At 36.6% G+C, this 14,980-nt stretch overlaps 1 protein-coding gene across 1 annotated transcript in view; it reads right to left on the bottom strand.

The window, feature by feature from the left end:
- Positions 1-14,980, bottom strand: part of LOC149805308 (uncharacterized) — a 471,406-nt gene that overhangs the window by 329,663 nt on the left and 126,763 nt on the right. The window contains exons 42-45 of the mRNA XM_089934018.1: positions 8,395-8,558; positions 5,204-5,359; positions 2,443-2,652; positions 368-410 (exon numbers count right to left, since the gene is read on the bottom strand). Coding sequence (XP_089790144.1) covers positions 368-410; positions 2,443-2,652; positions 5,204-5,359; positions 8,395-8,558 — 573 coding nt within the window. The remainder of the gene's footprint in view (positions 1-367; positions 411-2,442; positions 2,653-5,203; positions 5,360-8,394; positions 8,559-14,980) is intronic.

Below are 14,980 nucleotides of genomic sequence, written 5' to 3'. Positions count from 1 at the left end.
GCTATAAAAGTAACTCTTTTTACCATCTCACTTTTGCCACCCCAAATAAATCTGAAAAATAATGTATTCAGCTCATTTCTATATGGGATGGAAGACTTAGTACAGCAGCAAAAAAAAGAATAAATTTTGGCAAAATCAAGGATTTTACAAAGCAATTTTTCCATTAAGGGAAAAAGTTCTTCTGCTCCATGAGTCGAGCAATTTTTTAACTTCCTTCAACTTTGTCAAATAATTAAGTTCAACCATATCCTCTAAATTCAGGTTTTTCTTTTTATGTCTTAGTTTGTCATATAAATCATGTTTTCCTAAAAATTAATCATTCATGTGTTAACAACTGTGCATCCTGTGCAACAGAACTTTCACTTACTCGACACTGAAGACTCCATATAAAGATAATCTCTTTGTTGTTCCTGTAATTAAAAAAAATATACTTGATTCTACTGCTTACTTTATGACATCATTTTCTATAAAAAAAAATATTACATAATAAAATTTTCTGTAAGTAAGGGTAATTAAGGTTAAAAACATTAAAGAAAAATTTTCAAACATAAAGCAAGCAGTAATTGTTTTAAAAATTTCACCTATCATCAGAAAAAGGCTAAAAACAAGATTACCATGTAAAACATTTAAAATTTTCAGATATTAGACTACATGTCCTTTTGTTAATTTTATATAATTTTATGTTTGTACATAACTTTATTCCAGATAATTTCACAAAAATACAATTATCCTCCTATTGAAAACTAAAAATTGGTAACTTTTCAGACAAAAATAATTATAGACATATTGTTCTTATGACAATTATTTTGAAAATCTTTGATTGTAACATACTACAATGATGTGAAGTCACAATCTCTGATAATCAGTTTGGTTTTATTATACAATATTCAACAGATGTATGCCTCTATGCCTTTAAGGAAACTGTCAACTATTATGTAAAACATGTAGGCCCTGTGTTTGCAGGTGTTTTAGATGCTAGTAAAGCATTTGACAGGATCACTAACTGGACACTCTTTAAAAACTTGCTTGACATTCAAATGCCCATCTACACAGTTCATACTTTGGTTAATTGGTATGGCAAATAGTTATACTATGTATGTTGGGGAAGTACAATGCTAGATGCTAGTAAAGCATTTGACAGGATCCGTCACTGGACAATCTTTAAAAACTTGCTTGACATTCAAATGCCCATCTACACAGTTCAAAGTTTGGTTAACTGGTATGGCAAACAGCTATACTATGTACATTGGGGAAGTATGGTATCCACCTCCTACCATGTAACCAATTGGTGAGGCCGGGAGGTGTTCTTTTGCCTTTGTTATTTAATATATAGTAGAAAAATGAAATTGTATCCTTGGTCAGAGACACCAAATGTGTTATTTCTTAACAATTTTAAATTTTCTGATATGTCATTGATAAGTCCTTAAATCACAGGTTTTAAGAAATTATAAGATATGTAATCAGTACATGTTTGAAAATGATATCCTCTATTAATACACAAAAATTGGTATGCATGGTCTTTCATTCAACTTCATTCAAACTGTGATCTCCTTTTTCTGTAGGTCTTAATGGCCATGGTCTTGCATATGTCAACAGTTATACATATTGGGTCTTTATTTAAAATCCATTGGGTCAGATGATGAAGATGTGATTAGACATTACAGATTTTTGTGCACTTGAGCAAACATTCTTCTATGAAAATTCAAAAACTATTCTTTGAATATCAAAATTAGATTACTCAACTCTTATTACTGCACAATGTATTGTGCTCCTCTGTGGACAAACATTAGTGAATGTATGAAAAGAAAGCTAGTTACTGGTTATAGTAATAGTCTTCATTTTCTAATCACCCTGCCAAGATGGAACAATGCCTCTACCACATTTGTTAATAATGTATTCAGTTTCTAAGAAGTCATGAGAAAGTGTATTTTCAATGATGACAAGAATATCTAACAGTAAGAAATGTATCTTGAAATCTCTGTGGAACTATGACATTCATTAAATTTTTGGATTATATATAGATGGAACAAATTATTCTTTAAATGTCTTCATAATTTCATTCTTAAAAATGCTGGATATATTTTATAGTTGAAGATGTGTCTGAATATTATATGTATAAATACCCATATGTGTATCATGCTTGCCATACATGAAGTTGCAAGTTTACAGTGACATCCCATATTTGTTTTAATGCTTTTTTGTATATTTATCTTCAAACTTTCTTTTAAACTCACTTATCTCAATTTTTATAAAAAAAAATTATTCCCATCCTAGGAAAGGCAATTAATCTAGCTTGCACCTATCATCTTTTGTGTTTAAAATAATCTAATATTTTCAGATTTTAATTTTGATGTATGGACCATGCAGTCTGAAAATGAAGAATTCTTATCTTAATAATTTTGAGTATTATTTTGAACAATGGTAAATACATGTAGTACATACCCAGCTGATAGTCATAGAGGGATTGATGCACTGTCATTTTCTCAATCTGAATGGTCAGCCAGTGTCCACATGTATCAATTGATAATGAAGTATTTATGTTCCTGGTTAAGTTGTCTACAGTAACACAGCATTCCACACTAGTACAGGTCTCTGATACTGAGCAATGGATGTTGTTGGGCAGAATGGGTAAGGTCAACTCACTGGCACAGTCTACATGTAAGATGAAACAGGAGTATGTATGTATGTATTTGCATGCATGCATGGATGGATGGATGGGTGGGTGGGTGGGTGGGTAGATGGATGGATGGATGGATGGATGTATGTATGTATGTATGTATGTATGTATGTATGTAAAGGTTTAACAGTACATCAGCAAAATTGTGGCCATATAGTAACAAGCAAAGACCAGTTATTATATTGGCAAATCCAAACACCTTAGCTCAATCTCCAGGTGAACAAGCCCCCTCCAGTCAAATGCAGTTGTCCACCATAGAGAAAAGATACAAGATAATGATGTTGCACACTCCTCACCCCACTGCATCAAAAAAGTAAAGAAAAGATAAAGGCAAAAAGCTGAAATCCTTAAAAATGAAAGGTCAATCATTTTCTGTATGAACCACATTCATCAAGAAAAATTAAAAAACCTTCTCAGTTGGTACAACACTGCAAGATGCATCTTACAACATAAAGGATGGCATCCCATGCCTATTTTACATTCCCAAAACCACTGTGGTTGAAAAAGTGAAGACATTTAACAACATGCAAAACTTGTTCCATGTAATTCTGTATTTTGTAATTATTATACTTTTGTCAATCTTCATGAACATCTTCTGATGTTCATTGCCATATGACTTTCTTTCTAAAACCTTCAAATGATTGTATCTCAGTAGACAAACTTCATTCTGCCTCTAAATCTGTAAATAAATAGATTATACATGTATATTTACTTGAAATACACAAAGCATTTTTTAACCATTGTTTAGCCAGATTTGAAGAAAAAAAATGCCCTTCATTTAAAAAAGTGGATGAATGGTGTATCATCACCATTGGTGATTTCTCATAATAAAATGATATAAACTTAACAAAATTTATTACCATTCATATTTTTAAAAAGCTACATCAAAAAAATGTGATATCCCTGCCAACTATTTTAGTCATCAGTCATTGCAAAGATTTAGCTTTGAAATGATTTCTTGAGGGTGTATGAATCTCATTTCTTTCTTTGGTTTCTTGAAGGTGTATGAATCTCATTTCTTTCTTTGGTTTCATTATTTTCATTAGATGTTTCACTTCTCTTTTGCTTTTGTGAGTTTTATGGCTTGTTCACTAGGAGTCACCAACCATGCAGATGGTTTTATCACTTTATGGTCTGAGCATGATACTTGATAAAAGAATCAGTCATCCATTGTTTCATATCTATCTCTAAACGAAACCTTGCTGCATTTGTAAATACAAATGACAATAAATCAGAGCCATATAATGTACCTGGAAGCACATGACTTGTGAAAATACCAATTTTGGCAGGGGTGGATGGTGTAAATGGTGTTAATATACTGGGTGTAAGTAACCTCAATATGTTACTTGAATTTGTTTCATGTTTTCATTGTGGCCATTACAGTCTGAGAGTGTGTGAGTGATTTGGATTTTTAATGAAGCTTTAACAATTTTTCAGTCATATCGTTACGATGTCTGTGCTGTGGCAGTTTATAGTGATGTCTAGCACTTGGGCATCATGCCGCAGACATGATGCATGATATCCCACCCAGTCACATTATCCCGACACCAGGCTGACCAGTCCTAACACTGACCTCCTAATGCTGAGTGCCTAGCAAGGCAACTGTCAGTACCATGTCTTTGGTATGACTTGGCTCAGGGGTTCGAACCCACGACCTCCTGCATCGGAGGTGGACACTCTAACCACTAGACCACTGGAGCGGTACAATCTGGTAGCATATGACGCTTATTCTAAAGATAGAAATATTATGGGATATACTGAGCACATGATTCCAGAGTTTCACCATATATGGGATTTAGAGAATGGGGGAAAACAGATTTGAGTATAGTGATTGATGCAGTTGGAAAGGATCAATCAATGGATTTTCTACATTTTCATAAAAACAATCATTGAGCAATTCAGGCATTTAATGATTGGTTGGTGTATCTGAATCAGAAAAAGGATAAAAAGCTGCACTTTGTTAACTTTTATTGCACAACCTTTGGAACATTCAATTTAGTTACTTTTATAACCTTTTGCACAGATTCTGCAATGGCATGTCCTGGCTGCAACAATGCCTAATGCTCTGTATTTAATACATTTTTCACAATTATACTATCTTGCAACAAATTTATATATAAAAAGTTTTCTAAGAAATTCCCCCAAAACTTTATTTTTTTAAAATCTGACAATGTAATCATGCAATTTACAGAATTATCATTATCAACATAAAGAATCTCCACAATTTATCTCAACATTAATCTCATATCTTAGCAGTAAACTTTAAAACTTAAATGATGTAAGATATGCTTCTTTGGCAAATTTTATATTTTTCAAATCCAAGCCAATTATTCAATGTGCTAAGTACCCAAATTTCAGGTTTGAGTTTTGATGTTTTACTGTCTCAAGGTCACAGACATTCAGAAGTATTAAAGCTGAGTGAGTGATTCAAATGATGCTGAGTATGAAAGTGATTGCTTTTCAAGTTAATGAAAAGTGCTAATGTGTCTTCATTACCTTGATTCACTTTTTTCCTAAAGTTATTACCTGACTGCCACGCTTTGCTTGCATTTTCATTACACATATCCTTATTTAGGAATGGAGCAATTCCCAGTTCCTCATACAGGAAGCTGATCAGAACTTTATCAGACAGGGATCCCAGTGTAGCATTCCTATCCTGAAGCCACTTGGTCAAAGAAAAACCTACAGGAAAAGAGATAAATGTTGCATGAACATAGCACTGCAGAGAAATTATTTTCCAAAACAGTACTCAAGCTAATGGATTATTTGAATACTTTGATTCTAATATTTAAACAAAAAGTTAAATCTCAACTGTAAATCATACAATTATGGCTTTTAGGCATAATGTAAATGTAGAACTTTTTATAAACTAAATTAAGTATAAATTCCTTGGAGTTTTTCAAAATGGGTTTAGTGTTATTGAGATCAGTGATATTGCTATTCTACAAACCTTTTACTGGCTTGTACGTGTCTTACCATATTTAAAAAACTGAATGGAAAGCATGTACTTGGAAAAATGGATCAACTGTTAATAAATCCACTATAAAAAAACAACAAGAAAATAGAGTCTGTGTAATGGTATCAAAAAAGATACCCAGCAATGCACCCAAATGTCATCATTCAACAAAAGAAAATGTGGGTCTTTTCAAAACATTGCTCCACTACTACTGAAGTGAGCATGCGACAAATATCTTACTTCAGTTATTCTATTTTAGGTGCTTTTCTAGCCAGTTACAAAGTTGAGAGCATCTGTGATAAATAAATGTTACAAGGTTTCAAATTTGGGGGTGCTAACTTTGGAGGTTTCAACTTTCAGAGGTCAGTGAATGCTATTTTGAAGGTGTTAAATATGATGATGTATATAAATTAAGTAATTCTGAATAGCATGAAAAATGAGTCACAGACAGCACAAGATTGGTACTGTCTGAGTCTATTGTTGTTTTAGAGTCATTTTCCACATGAAGCACAAACACACATTTTTAAACCATCACACCCTTTGCGACTTTAAGCTTCGTTTGCACATACCTTTGTTGCTGTCTTTATCATCACTATCACCACTCAATAATAATGACAAACACAAAAAAAAAATGTATCACTTACAAGTATAACAGACAATGACAACAGCCTCATTCATTCCAGGCATTATGGATTACAATGGCAATTAGTGACATGTACTTTAGTCTGGTTTACATTCATGCTTAACAAAGGATTAAATCAAGGTTAGTGGTCTTAATATCAATTTTTGCTATGCAGGTGTTCATAATAGTGCAAACCTGTGATAATACAGCATGTCATGCTAAAACCATGATTTTTTACTCCCCAAACCCCTTTACACAGTTGTGTTTAAAAAATCACGATTTTCAATAATCTTCAGGGGAAAAAGAAAGACCACTTTAGTGTATCCTGTTACATGTAGCATGTGAAAATAGTATTTAAAAAATTCAAACTCTAAGATATTTATGCTCTGAGTAAGGGAAAATTCTAATAACCACTAATCCATCTAGACAACATTAAGCACTGAATCAGAACATAATCAGTTAATGTCTCTAATCCTTTTGTAATTACTTCTACTCACACATATTATAATCCACCTTGACAAACTTCAAACAATGAAGCCAACTTAAGCCATATTGACAAGATCAATGGGTGAAATTAGAAACTACAGTGCATTGCCCTGCTTAAGCCAGTTCAATTATGTGAGCACAGTCAGTATTATTGTATATACACAACAGTGAAACCAAAATATGAAGAATGCAAATGGAAAAATGCTTTTACAAATTTTGCTTATGTGGGAGATTTCAGTGGCTGACAAGGGCAGGGAACACCCCTAAACTTGGGAGAGAAAACCCTCCTGTGGTGGAAGTTCACATTTATGGCCTTATTGTGATAATATAATACAACTTTTATGCACAACTAAAAATACTGAGTTGTATGTGTAGAGATTTAATACATGCATTGTAAGAAAATACAGGATACATGAGTATATGCATCATTCTCTCTCACACTTTCCATCAAAGAAGCCACTATTCATTATGATCAATATTCTACAACATCAAAATCGTAACTAAAATAACATCAATGCTTAATTAAAATATTTTAAAATATCTGGCTCTCTTTGTGGGGGTTACTCATAGGCTATAATCTGAATATATAAGACCATGTTTTCCAATTGGTGCTAGTCTGATCCCAGCATTAGTGCATTCTGAGCTAATACCAGCTCAGCTAGAATTGGTGCTAGGCTGATCTCAGCAATCAAATGTATTATGGACTGATTCCATCTCAAGGTACACTATATGCTAAGCTGATCCCAGCATAATAGTGTATTATGGTGGGCTGATCCCATCTTCAAGTCAATCTATGCTAGGCTGAACCCAGCATTATAGTCTCTTCTGGGCCAATCCCAGCTTAAGTAAAATCTGTGCAAGGATGATCCCAGAATTCAAGTGTATTCTGGGCTGATCCAAGCTTAAGTAGACTAATGTGCTAAGCTGATCCCAGCATGCTAGTGTATTCTGGACTGATCCCATCTTAACTAAATCTACGTTAGTCTGATCCCTGCATAAAGAGTATATACTGGGTTGATCCCAGAATATTGGAATAGAACTAGGCTGATCCCAGCATGAAAGTATTCTTATTTTTTCCTATTTAAACTGTAAAAGAGATGTATTAAACAGTTACAACCTATACATTGTTAGTATAGCATACGAGTATCCAATTTTGGAAAAATGACAAGTTGAATTTGACTTTAAAATATATCAAAAGACAGCCCCCAAGTGTGAATGTGACAATCCATTTGGAAGGAATGGTGTCCAAAGCACATAACATTAAATATATGTACACAACTGTTCTTGAACAGAAAGAAGTGGGTTAGGGTGAATTCTGATGTAGCGCATATAGCATGATGAAGACCATCGTCCTAAAGTCTTAATTAAATGGTCCTCCATACCAACTGCAGCAGCGCTGCAGTTGTGGCTGTTCCAATACAAAATGAAAGACCAGTAAGGTTTTGTTCTTCATAGCCTATACCCGCCAGCAGAAGCTTCAATTAAGACAGAAAAAGTTCTCTACTAAACGAATATCTTATGGAATCCACAAATAAAGAAATGCTTCCATCATGACCTCCAGCCAAAGCATCTTGCTGCCGCTGACTCAGATACTGCAATTCGAAGGCAAGCTATGATTAAGAAGTGAAGATTGTTTAAGAAAGTTTGACTCACCAGGTTTGAGGAAACCAGCATTCCATGCACATGGTGTTTTTGTCAGTAATGTGTTCTTGAAAACTTGCACTACCAGAACACAAGAGTAACTTGCCTCCAGGCACACACTGATATTCAGGCTAACCAGGTAACCTCCCTGACTGTACAGCTCATCAATTTTGTAACTATAAAATATTTTTAAATATTCTTGACAATCTATGTTACAATTCTGAAATTACATATCATGAAAGATAAACTGAATTATACTTAACATCTGTGTCTTGTATAATGCAATAGGTATTCAGGGAAGATTTCTTTCATATAAGGTGGAAACATTCTTCATAATACAGGAATAACATTTTTAGTAAATACAGTTTTGATAAAATATTAGTACCATGTAATGCTTTAATGATGCAGTCCATGTTTTATCTCTGAAAGAAACTTTCATTTTAAGAGCAGGAACAACACAAATCATTTGATTCTAGTATGGTATGAAAGCAACGATTTTCTTAAATAACATTTCTTGGAGGATGCTTACCAAATCCCAATAATATTAGGAAATAAACTCCACTACCTCTTGAATTCAGTGACTCCAAAAAGACAAAACATTGCATTTGTGAGGAAGTTTTAATAGCAATGCCATCAAATAGGTATTCTGGGAGAAACATAATTCACCAAACAAATTTAATTTCACAATCAAATACTTTCTGCTGTCACCATACAGAGAGTAAGTAATTGAAAAATTAAATGCATGAACCTCGAGAACACACAGTACTAATTGTATGGAAAATTGAGAACCAGCCTGAAAATGGGTGAACATAAATTAGAATATATATGGGTTTTGCTGACCAGGATTGGTTAATGATGTAAGTTATTTTTTAGGGAAAAAAATCTTTTGAGACCTTATTCTAGTTGTAACTGAAAATAATAGAGACATTGTTTTATTGATGGAATTTCAATCATTTAAGAGTCTTGAGTTTGGAACACTCATTATTGAAATTAGCACCTGACTCATTTTTGTGTGGAATTTAAAGCACATGTTTCAAACACATGTAGGTCCAGAAAATGTTGCGGCTCATATCCTTTTCTCAACACAGAAGCTGACATCCAGGTTTCATGTATACTTATAAATATAGGCTTAATCATGATCACTCAGAAATTTAAAGTTATTGAATTTTTAATCTCATGGTGTTTGCAAAGGTTTACTATGGGAACTGAATTTGCACCATGAGTCTTCCAGCTCTTTACTAAAGGCTGGATTCCTTGTGTGAAGGATAATAAACTACTCTCCTAACATGAGGACATCACAACTGATTGGTTGGTCAGCTGGTATGGGTTTAATGCTATTTTTTAGCAAATGATTTATAAGTATTATTGGTAGAAGAACCACCAACCCATGGGAAGCTACTGGAAAGCTTTCTCACATATGTACATTTGCTGAGCCCAAGACTTGAAAAACTAATGCAAACAGATGTGAGATGTCAGTGATCAATAAAGATGATCACCTTATTCTACTCTGTCACCCAGGGCCCACAACTAATGGTTATGTGACCCATCTCATTATATGATTAAGAAGAAAATAATGACTTTTCCAAAAGAAGAAATAAAAATTTGGGCAAATTTAGCTAAAGTGCTAAACCCATCCCCATGAGGAGGCTGTGGTGAAGTCAATTTGGCCTGATGGTCAACTGGACTGTAGCCACTGCATCCACTCCAATCAATCCTTGTCTCTGCAAAGCTAGATAACATAAATATAAGCTTGAGAGAGTTGTCAGTGCATGCGAGCATTACAGCTGCTGTTATGTCTCAGACTGAAATGTTATGTTGTGATGCAAAGTCTGTACATATCACTCTAATCTCATGAGCTGAAATTTCAAGAAACATATATGAATTCGAGATATTTCAGAGTATGCTAAGTGTTTTAACCCATGATGTTTGAATTTGAATGGTTATCTCCTCTGTCCCAACCTACACCAGAAGAAATAGCTGCTGTTGACCCATGCACACTGATTAGTGCTTGAGAGAGTGAAACAGGTCAGCTACAAAGCTCATTGTGTGATCAGGAACACAGAACCATCCAATCTGAACTGGAGATAGTTTGGGTCCATCGTGAGGGCATATAAAGATGAACTCCATATGCTCCATTGTGGGAATGGAGTAAGCTAAATGAATGAAGTTATCCGCCCACTCAGTTTGGGGGCTTGTGGTTATAAGAAATTGTTTTCATGTAGAACACATCCAGTGGCAGGAATGAAGGGGTATAATCACCCCTGTGAATGGCACTATATCTCCCCAATAGATATACTGTGATTAACTGGTCTACTGGTTTAACTGGTGGCCAGAGAAGTGATATGGTTTGTCTTGCCAATACTGCCAGCCAAAGAGTGTGCTGGATGGTTAGCTGCATGGTTGGCTTGATGACCATCAGGATGGTAGACTCATGAACTGCCAGGTCAGAAGTGTGTTGAAACAGACAAACTCCATGAATCACTGTACAATTACTCATACCATAGCATGGCTGGTCATTATGCAGCATGACCTGCTGAAGTGATGTATCTCTGGTCACTAGTCAAAAGGTACAGCTGGCAGGCTGGTAGTTTCAACAGCAGCATAACGAATGCATGGAGGGAAGTATTGATAATCAGTCTGGAAAACAGCCAATACACCTAGACTTGTTGGCCTGAAGGTTATGCTTGTACATACATGGGGACTTAATACCAACTGGGCTGTCTTCATGAGAAAGAACACTCTCCCATTCACTGCAATTCACTACGGAGATTTGCAATGTATGGATGGAAAATAATTCCCCCCCAAGGCAAGCAAATGTGTCATTGTTTCTTGCAACAATCTATGAATCTCTAACTCCAGTGGCATATGGGAAGGGTAAAAGGCTGGCATCTCTGAAGCCTCTTGTTCCTATATTTTAAGTTGGCAAGATGTAACAGCTGCAGCAGGCATTTGTATGCATCATCTTTGAGTAGAGGGGAGACCATCATGGCATACCTCACTACACTGACTGATGGTGTAGTTAAGTGAAGGCTCAAGATGTTGCATTTCATCAGCTGAGACTTCAGCCATCTCTCTATGCTCTTCAAACCTTTCCTCCAAAATGTGGACCAAATGCCATCTGACCACATTGCACATATATTGCATATAGAATATGATGAATGCTTTGTACAAGAGAGACTATCATCCATGTCTTCATTGGCTTAAAATGTAGTTTTTTGGGAGGTAAAACTAATTTTAATTATGCAATACTTACCTGTTGCTATTGCTTAGCAAATCTATTTTCATGCCAAAAATATACCATCTGTATGATGTGAACAAATCCTCCCAGAGTGGAGAAAAAGTCCATATGACTATTTGACCTTTTGCACACGACTCTGTCCCATGGTCATGCACAGAAAGTAGATGTACCTATATGTCATTTTTTCAGAGATGACAATTATGCAGTATATCAGAGCAGGGTGGGAGGAGGGTATTCAGCAATAGTCACAGGTAAAGCATAATTAAAATTAGTTTTACCCCCAAAAAAACTACATTTTAATAGCAGCAATTACTTATCCTGTCACTATTGCTCAGCTGAACTTGTCAGTAAGGTGGGTAGGCTGATGTAAAACTGATCAAAAACAGAAAAATTAAATGTACTCAACATAGAGGGAGAGATACACTTCTAAAGAATGTTCATGTCTCTCTGAGTAACATGCTGTGCCATAACAATGGGAACCAGAGAAACAATGCCTGTGTTCTGTTGTGTCTAATAAGCGGAGGTAAAAGGAGGAAAAGGGATTAAGGAAGTGACAAAAAATGCTTTCATAATATCCTGCAAAGTAGGCATATGAGGTAGCTACACTTTGAACCTCATGGGCTTTAAGTTCCATAAAGGTGAGGTCTCGATCAGTAAGAGATTCATAGGTTTGTTTGATTGTCATGACAATCCACCGGGAGATAGTGGCAGCTGAAATGTCTAGGGAGCCCTTAATAGGGACAGAGAGACATTTCCTACCTTTTCTTTCTGCTTTGGAGACATTAAGATAGAAGCAAAGTGCACACATGAAGCATAAAACTCTATCTTGATCATCCCCTGCACAAATTTACTGAGACTGGGAATCTCTATGGGTAAGGGGATAAGACAGCCAGAGTCAATGGACAAGGCATGAATTTGACTTTTTTGTCTTGCTGAGGCAAGGGTGAAAAGGAGCTGTTCTGAGTGTGAGATCCAAAAAGGAAGCTTCACTCAGTGGTTCATAAGGTGCTTTGGTTAATGACCAAAGAACACAGGCAGCTCAACAGCCTTTAATAGTGGATACTGAACTTCTTTTGGTCTCAAGGTGGAACAAAAGGAAAACAGCATTGGAAGTTACAGAAGGGTGGATAGAATCAATGTGTTTCCAACTGCACCAATCACAGAAAATTCTCCACCTGGCATTATAAACTTTGGATGTAGAAACTCTCCTGGCTAAAATGATGCAACTAGACTCTGTCCTAAAACTTGGTCCGGAAGATAGATTGTTTGAGATGAGCCAGGCATGAAGGTAGAGAATGTCTGGGCTGATGTGGAGAAGGGATCCCTGGTGTTGTGATAGGAGATCTCTCCTGTGTGGTAGAGACCTGGGTTGATCTATCAAGAGGTCTAGGAGACCACTGAACCATGGTTGTTGGGGCCACAATGGCGCAGTGAGAATGATCTGAGCAATGCAAGTTCAGACTCTTGGCAGAACTTATGGTAGTGGTCGGAAAGGTGGGAAGGCATAAGCGAATAGGCAATCCCACTGGTGATGCAGGACAGGAGACACATAAAAGGGAAGTTTGTTGTTAAGCTTGCTCGCAAACAGGTCCACCAGAGGTCTGCCCCAAAGGGAAACAGGGACTCTATTACTGAGTGGTGAAGAGACCATTCTGTGGAGACGGCTTGGTCTGTTCTGGACAGGCTGTCTACTAATATGTTCATCTTGCCTGGAATGTGGTGAACTCAGATTGTTACATTCTCTGAGACTGTCCAGTGGAAAAGGTTCCAGACCTCCACACAAAGAGAAGGAGCATGTGTGCCTCCTTGATGTCATAGGCAGGTTATGACAGACATGTTGTCTGATGAGACCATGACATATCGGCCAGTTATTAGGTCAATGCACCCTTCCAATGCTATAAATGCTGCTTTCATTTCTACATTGTTGATGTGGAGGGACAATTAGGTCTGAGTACAGGAACTATGTAGAATTATGCCCTTCAGCTCTAAATGGGCTACCTAGCCTGAATCTGACGCATGTGCGAACAGATAGGAATGGGGATTGGGTGCATGCATGCAAAACCCCATCAGGAATCTATCTTGATTCATCCACCAAAGCAAATGGTGATGAAATACTGGTCCTAGAGGGATCGGGGTTGATAGAGATTCTCTGTGAGGTTTCCACCATACCAGAACAAGGAACTGTAGAGGACACATGTAAAGACCTCCTAAAGGAACTAATTCAGAAGAGGCATTCAAAGTTCTGAGTAAGGACAGATAAAGGCAAGCAGATAAAATGGTTTTTGCTCATAGCATCTCTAGGACAGCCAGAATTTGATCCATGTGATCCAAGGGTACCCGGACCAAGTTTTGGTTTGTGAGGAAGTTCATCCCCACTTAAACAAATTCCTGTGATGAAATGAGTTCCATCTCCTTGAGGTTGGGTAGGAGATCCAAGTGAGTTATGGTGGAACAAGAGCAGATCAGATCTTGATGAAGGGACTGAACATGACCATGGTGAATCAGTCAATTGTCAAATACTGTATTTGAAGGTAGGCTGCTACTACTCCCATAACCCTGCTGAAGACTCTGGGTGCGGAAGAGATTCTGAGTGTCAGAACCCAAAATTGGAAAAGTTCCTGGTCTAGGCAAAAATGAATATATTGCAGTGCAGAGGAAAAAATGGGGACGTGTAAATAGGCATCATGAAGGTTGATGGAGACTGCCCAATCGGATGGACGAAGAGTGTTCTGGATTGAAGAAGTTGTCTCCATCGGAAACTGGGTGAGTTGGGAGAGATCAATAATGATTCAAAATTTCCTGCTTTTCTTAGACGATTCAGGAATAGAAGGTGGGAGACTGATCATTTAAAATCCTCTTGACTGCCCCATCTGCAAAAGGGTGTACACCACTTCCCTTAATTCCACCAGATTGGACTGGGGAAAGAAAATGGGGTCCTTGATAGTAGGGGTTGTTCCTTAACTGGAGTCAATAACCCTAGTTTACAAAGGAGAGGAACCAAGAAAATGTCAGCATGCAAGGCTATAGTTACAAGTATCTGTTTTTTTCTGTTCCATGGCATCAATTGTGCCCAGGATCCCAAAGAAATACCCACTTTGGCCACATCAGCATCCAAAAGAGGTTTAATAGGCCACTTTGGGGAATGTACCCTTTAGCTTGAATGAGATAAGGGGTCTCAACATAGAGGGAGGAACAGACCACCCTCTACGTTGTTGAGCAATATTTTGACCCTGTAAAAACCTCCCTGATATTTCCTCAATCGTAGATGAATTTGGGAGAAGTAATTGGTCTGGTTGAGGTGTTACTCTGGAGATCTTTTCCGAACTGAAAAGGATCTTTCTGGACTGTGTGCCTGATGGT

This window comes from Sinohyriopsis cumingii, chromosome 2 (assembly GCF_028554795.1).
Source record: "Sinohyriopsis cumingii isolate HCF-2022 chromosome 2, ASM2855479v2, whole genome shotgun sequence".
Classification (NCBI taxonomy): Eukaryota; Metazoa; Mollusca; class Bivalvia; order Unionida; family Unionidae; genus Sinohyriopsis; species Sinohyriopsis cumingii.
The sequence above is the reverse complement of the archived record's forward strand: the minus strand, read 5'-3'. Positions and strand labels throughout refer to the sequence as shown.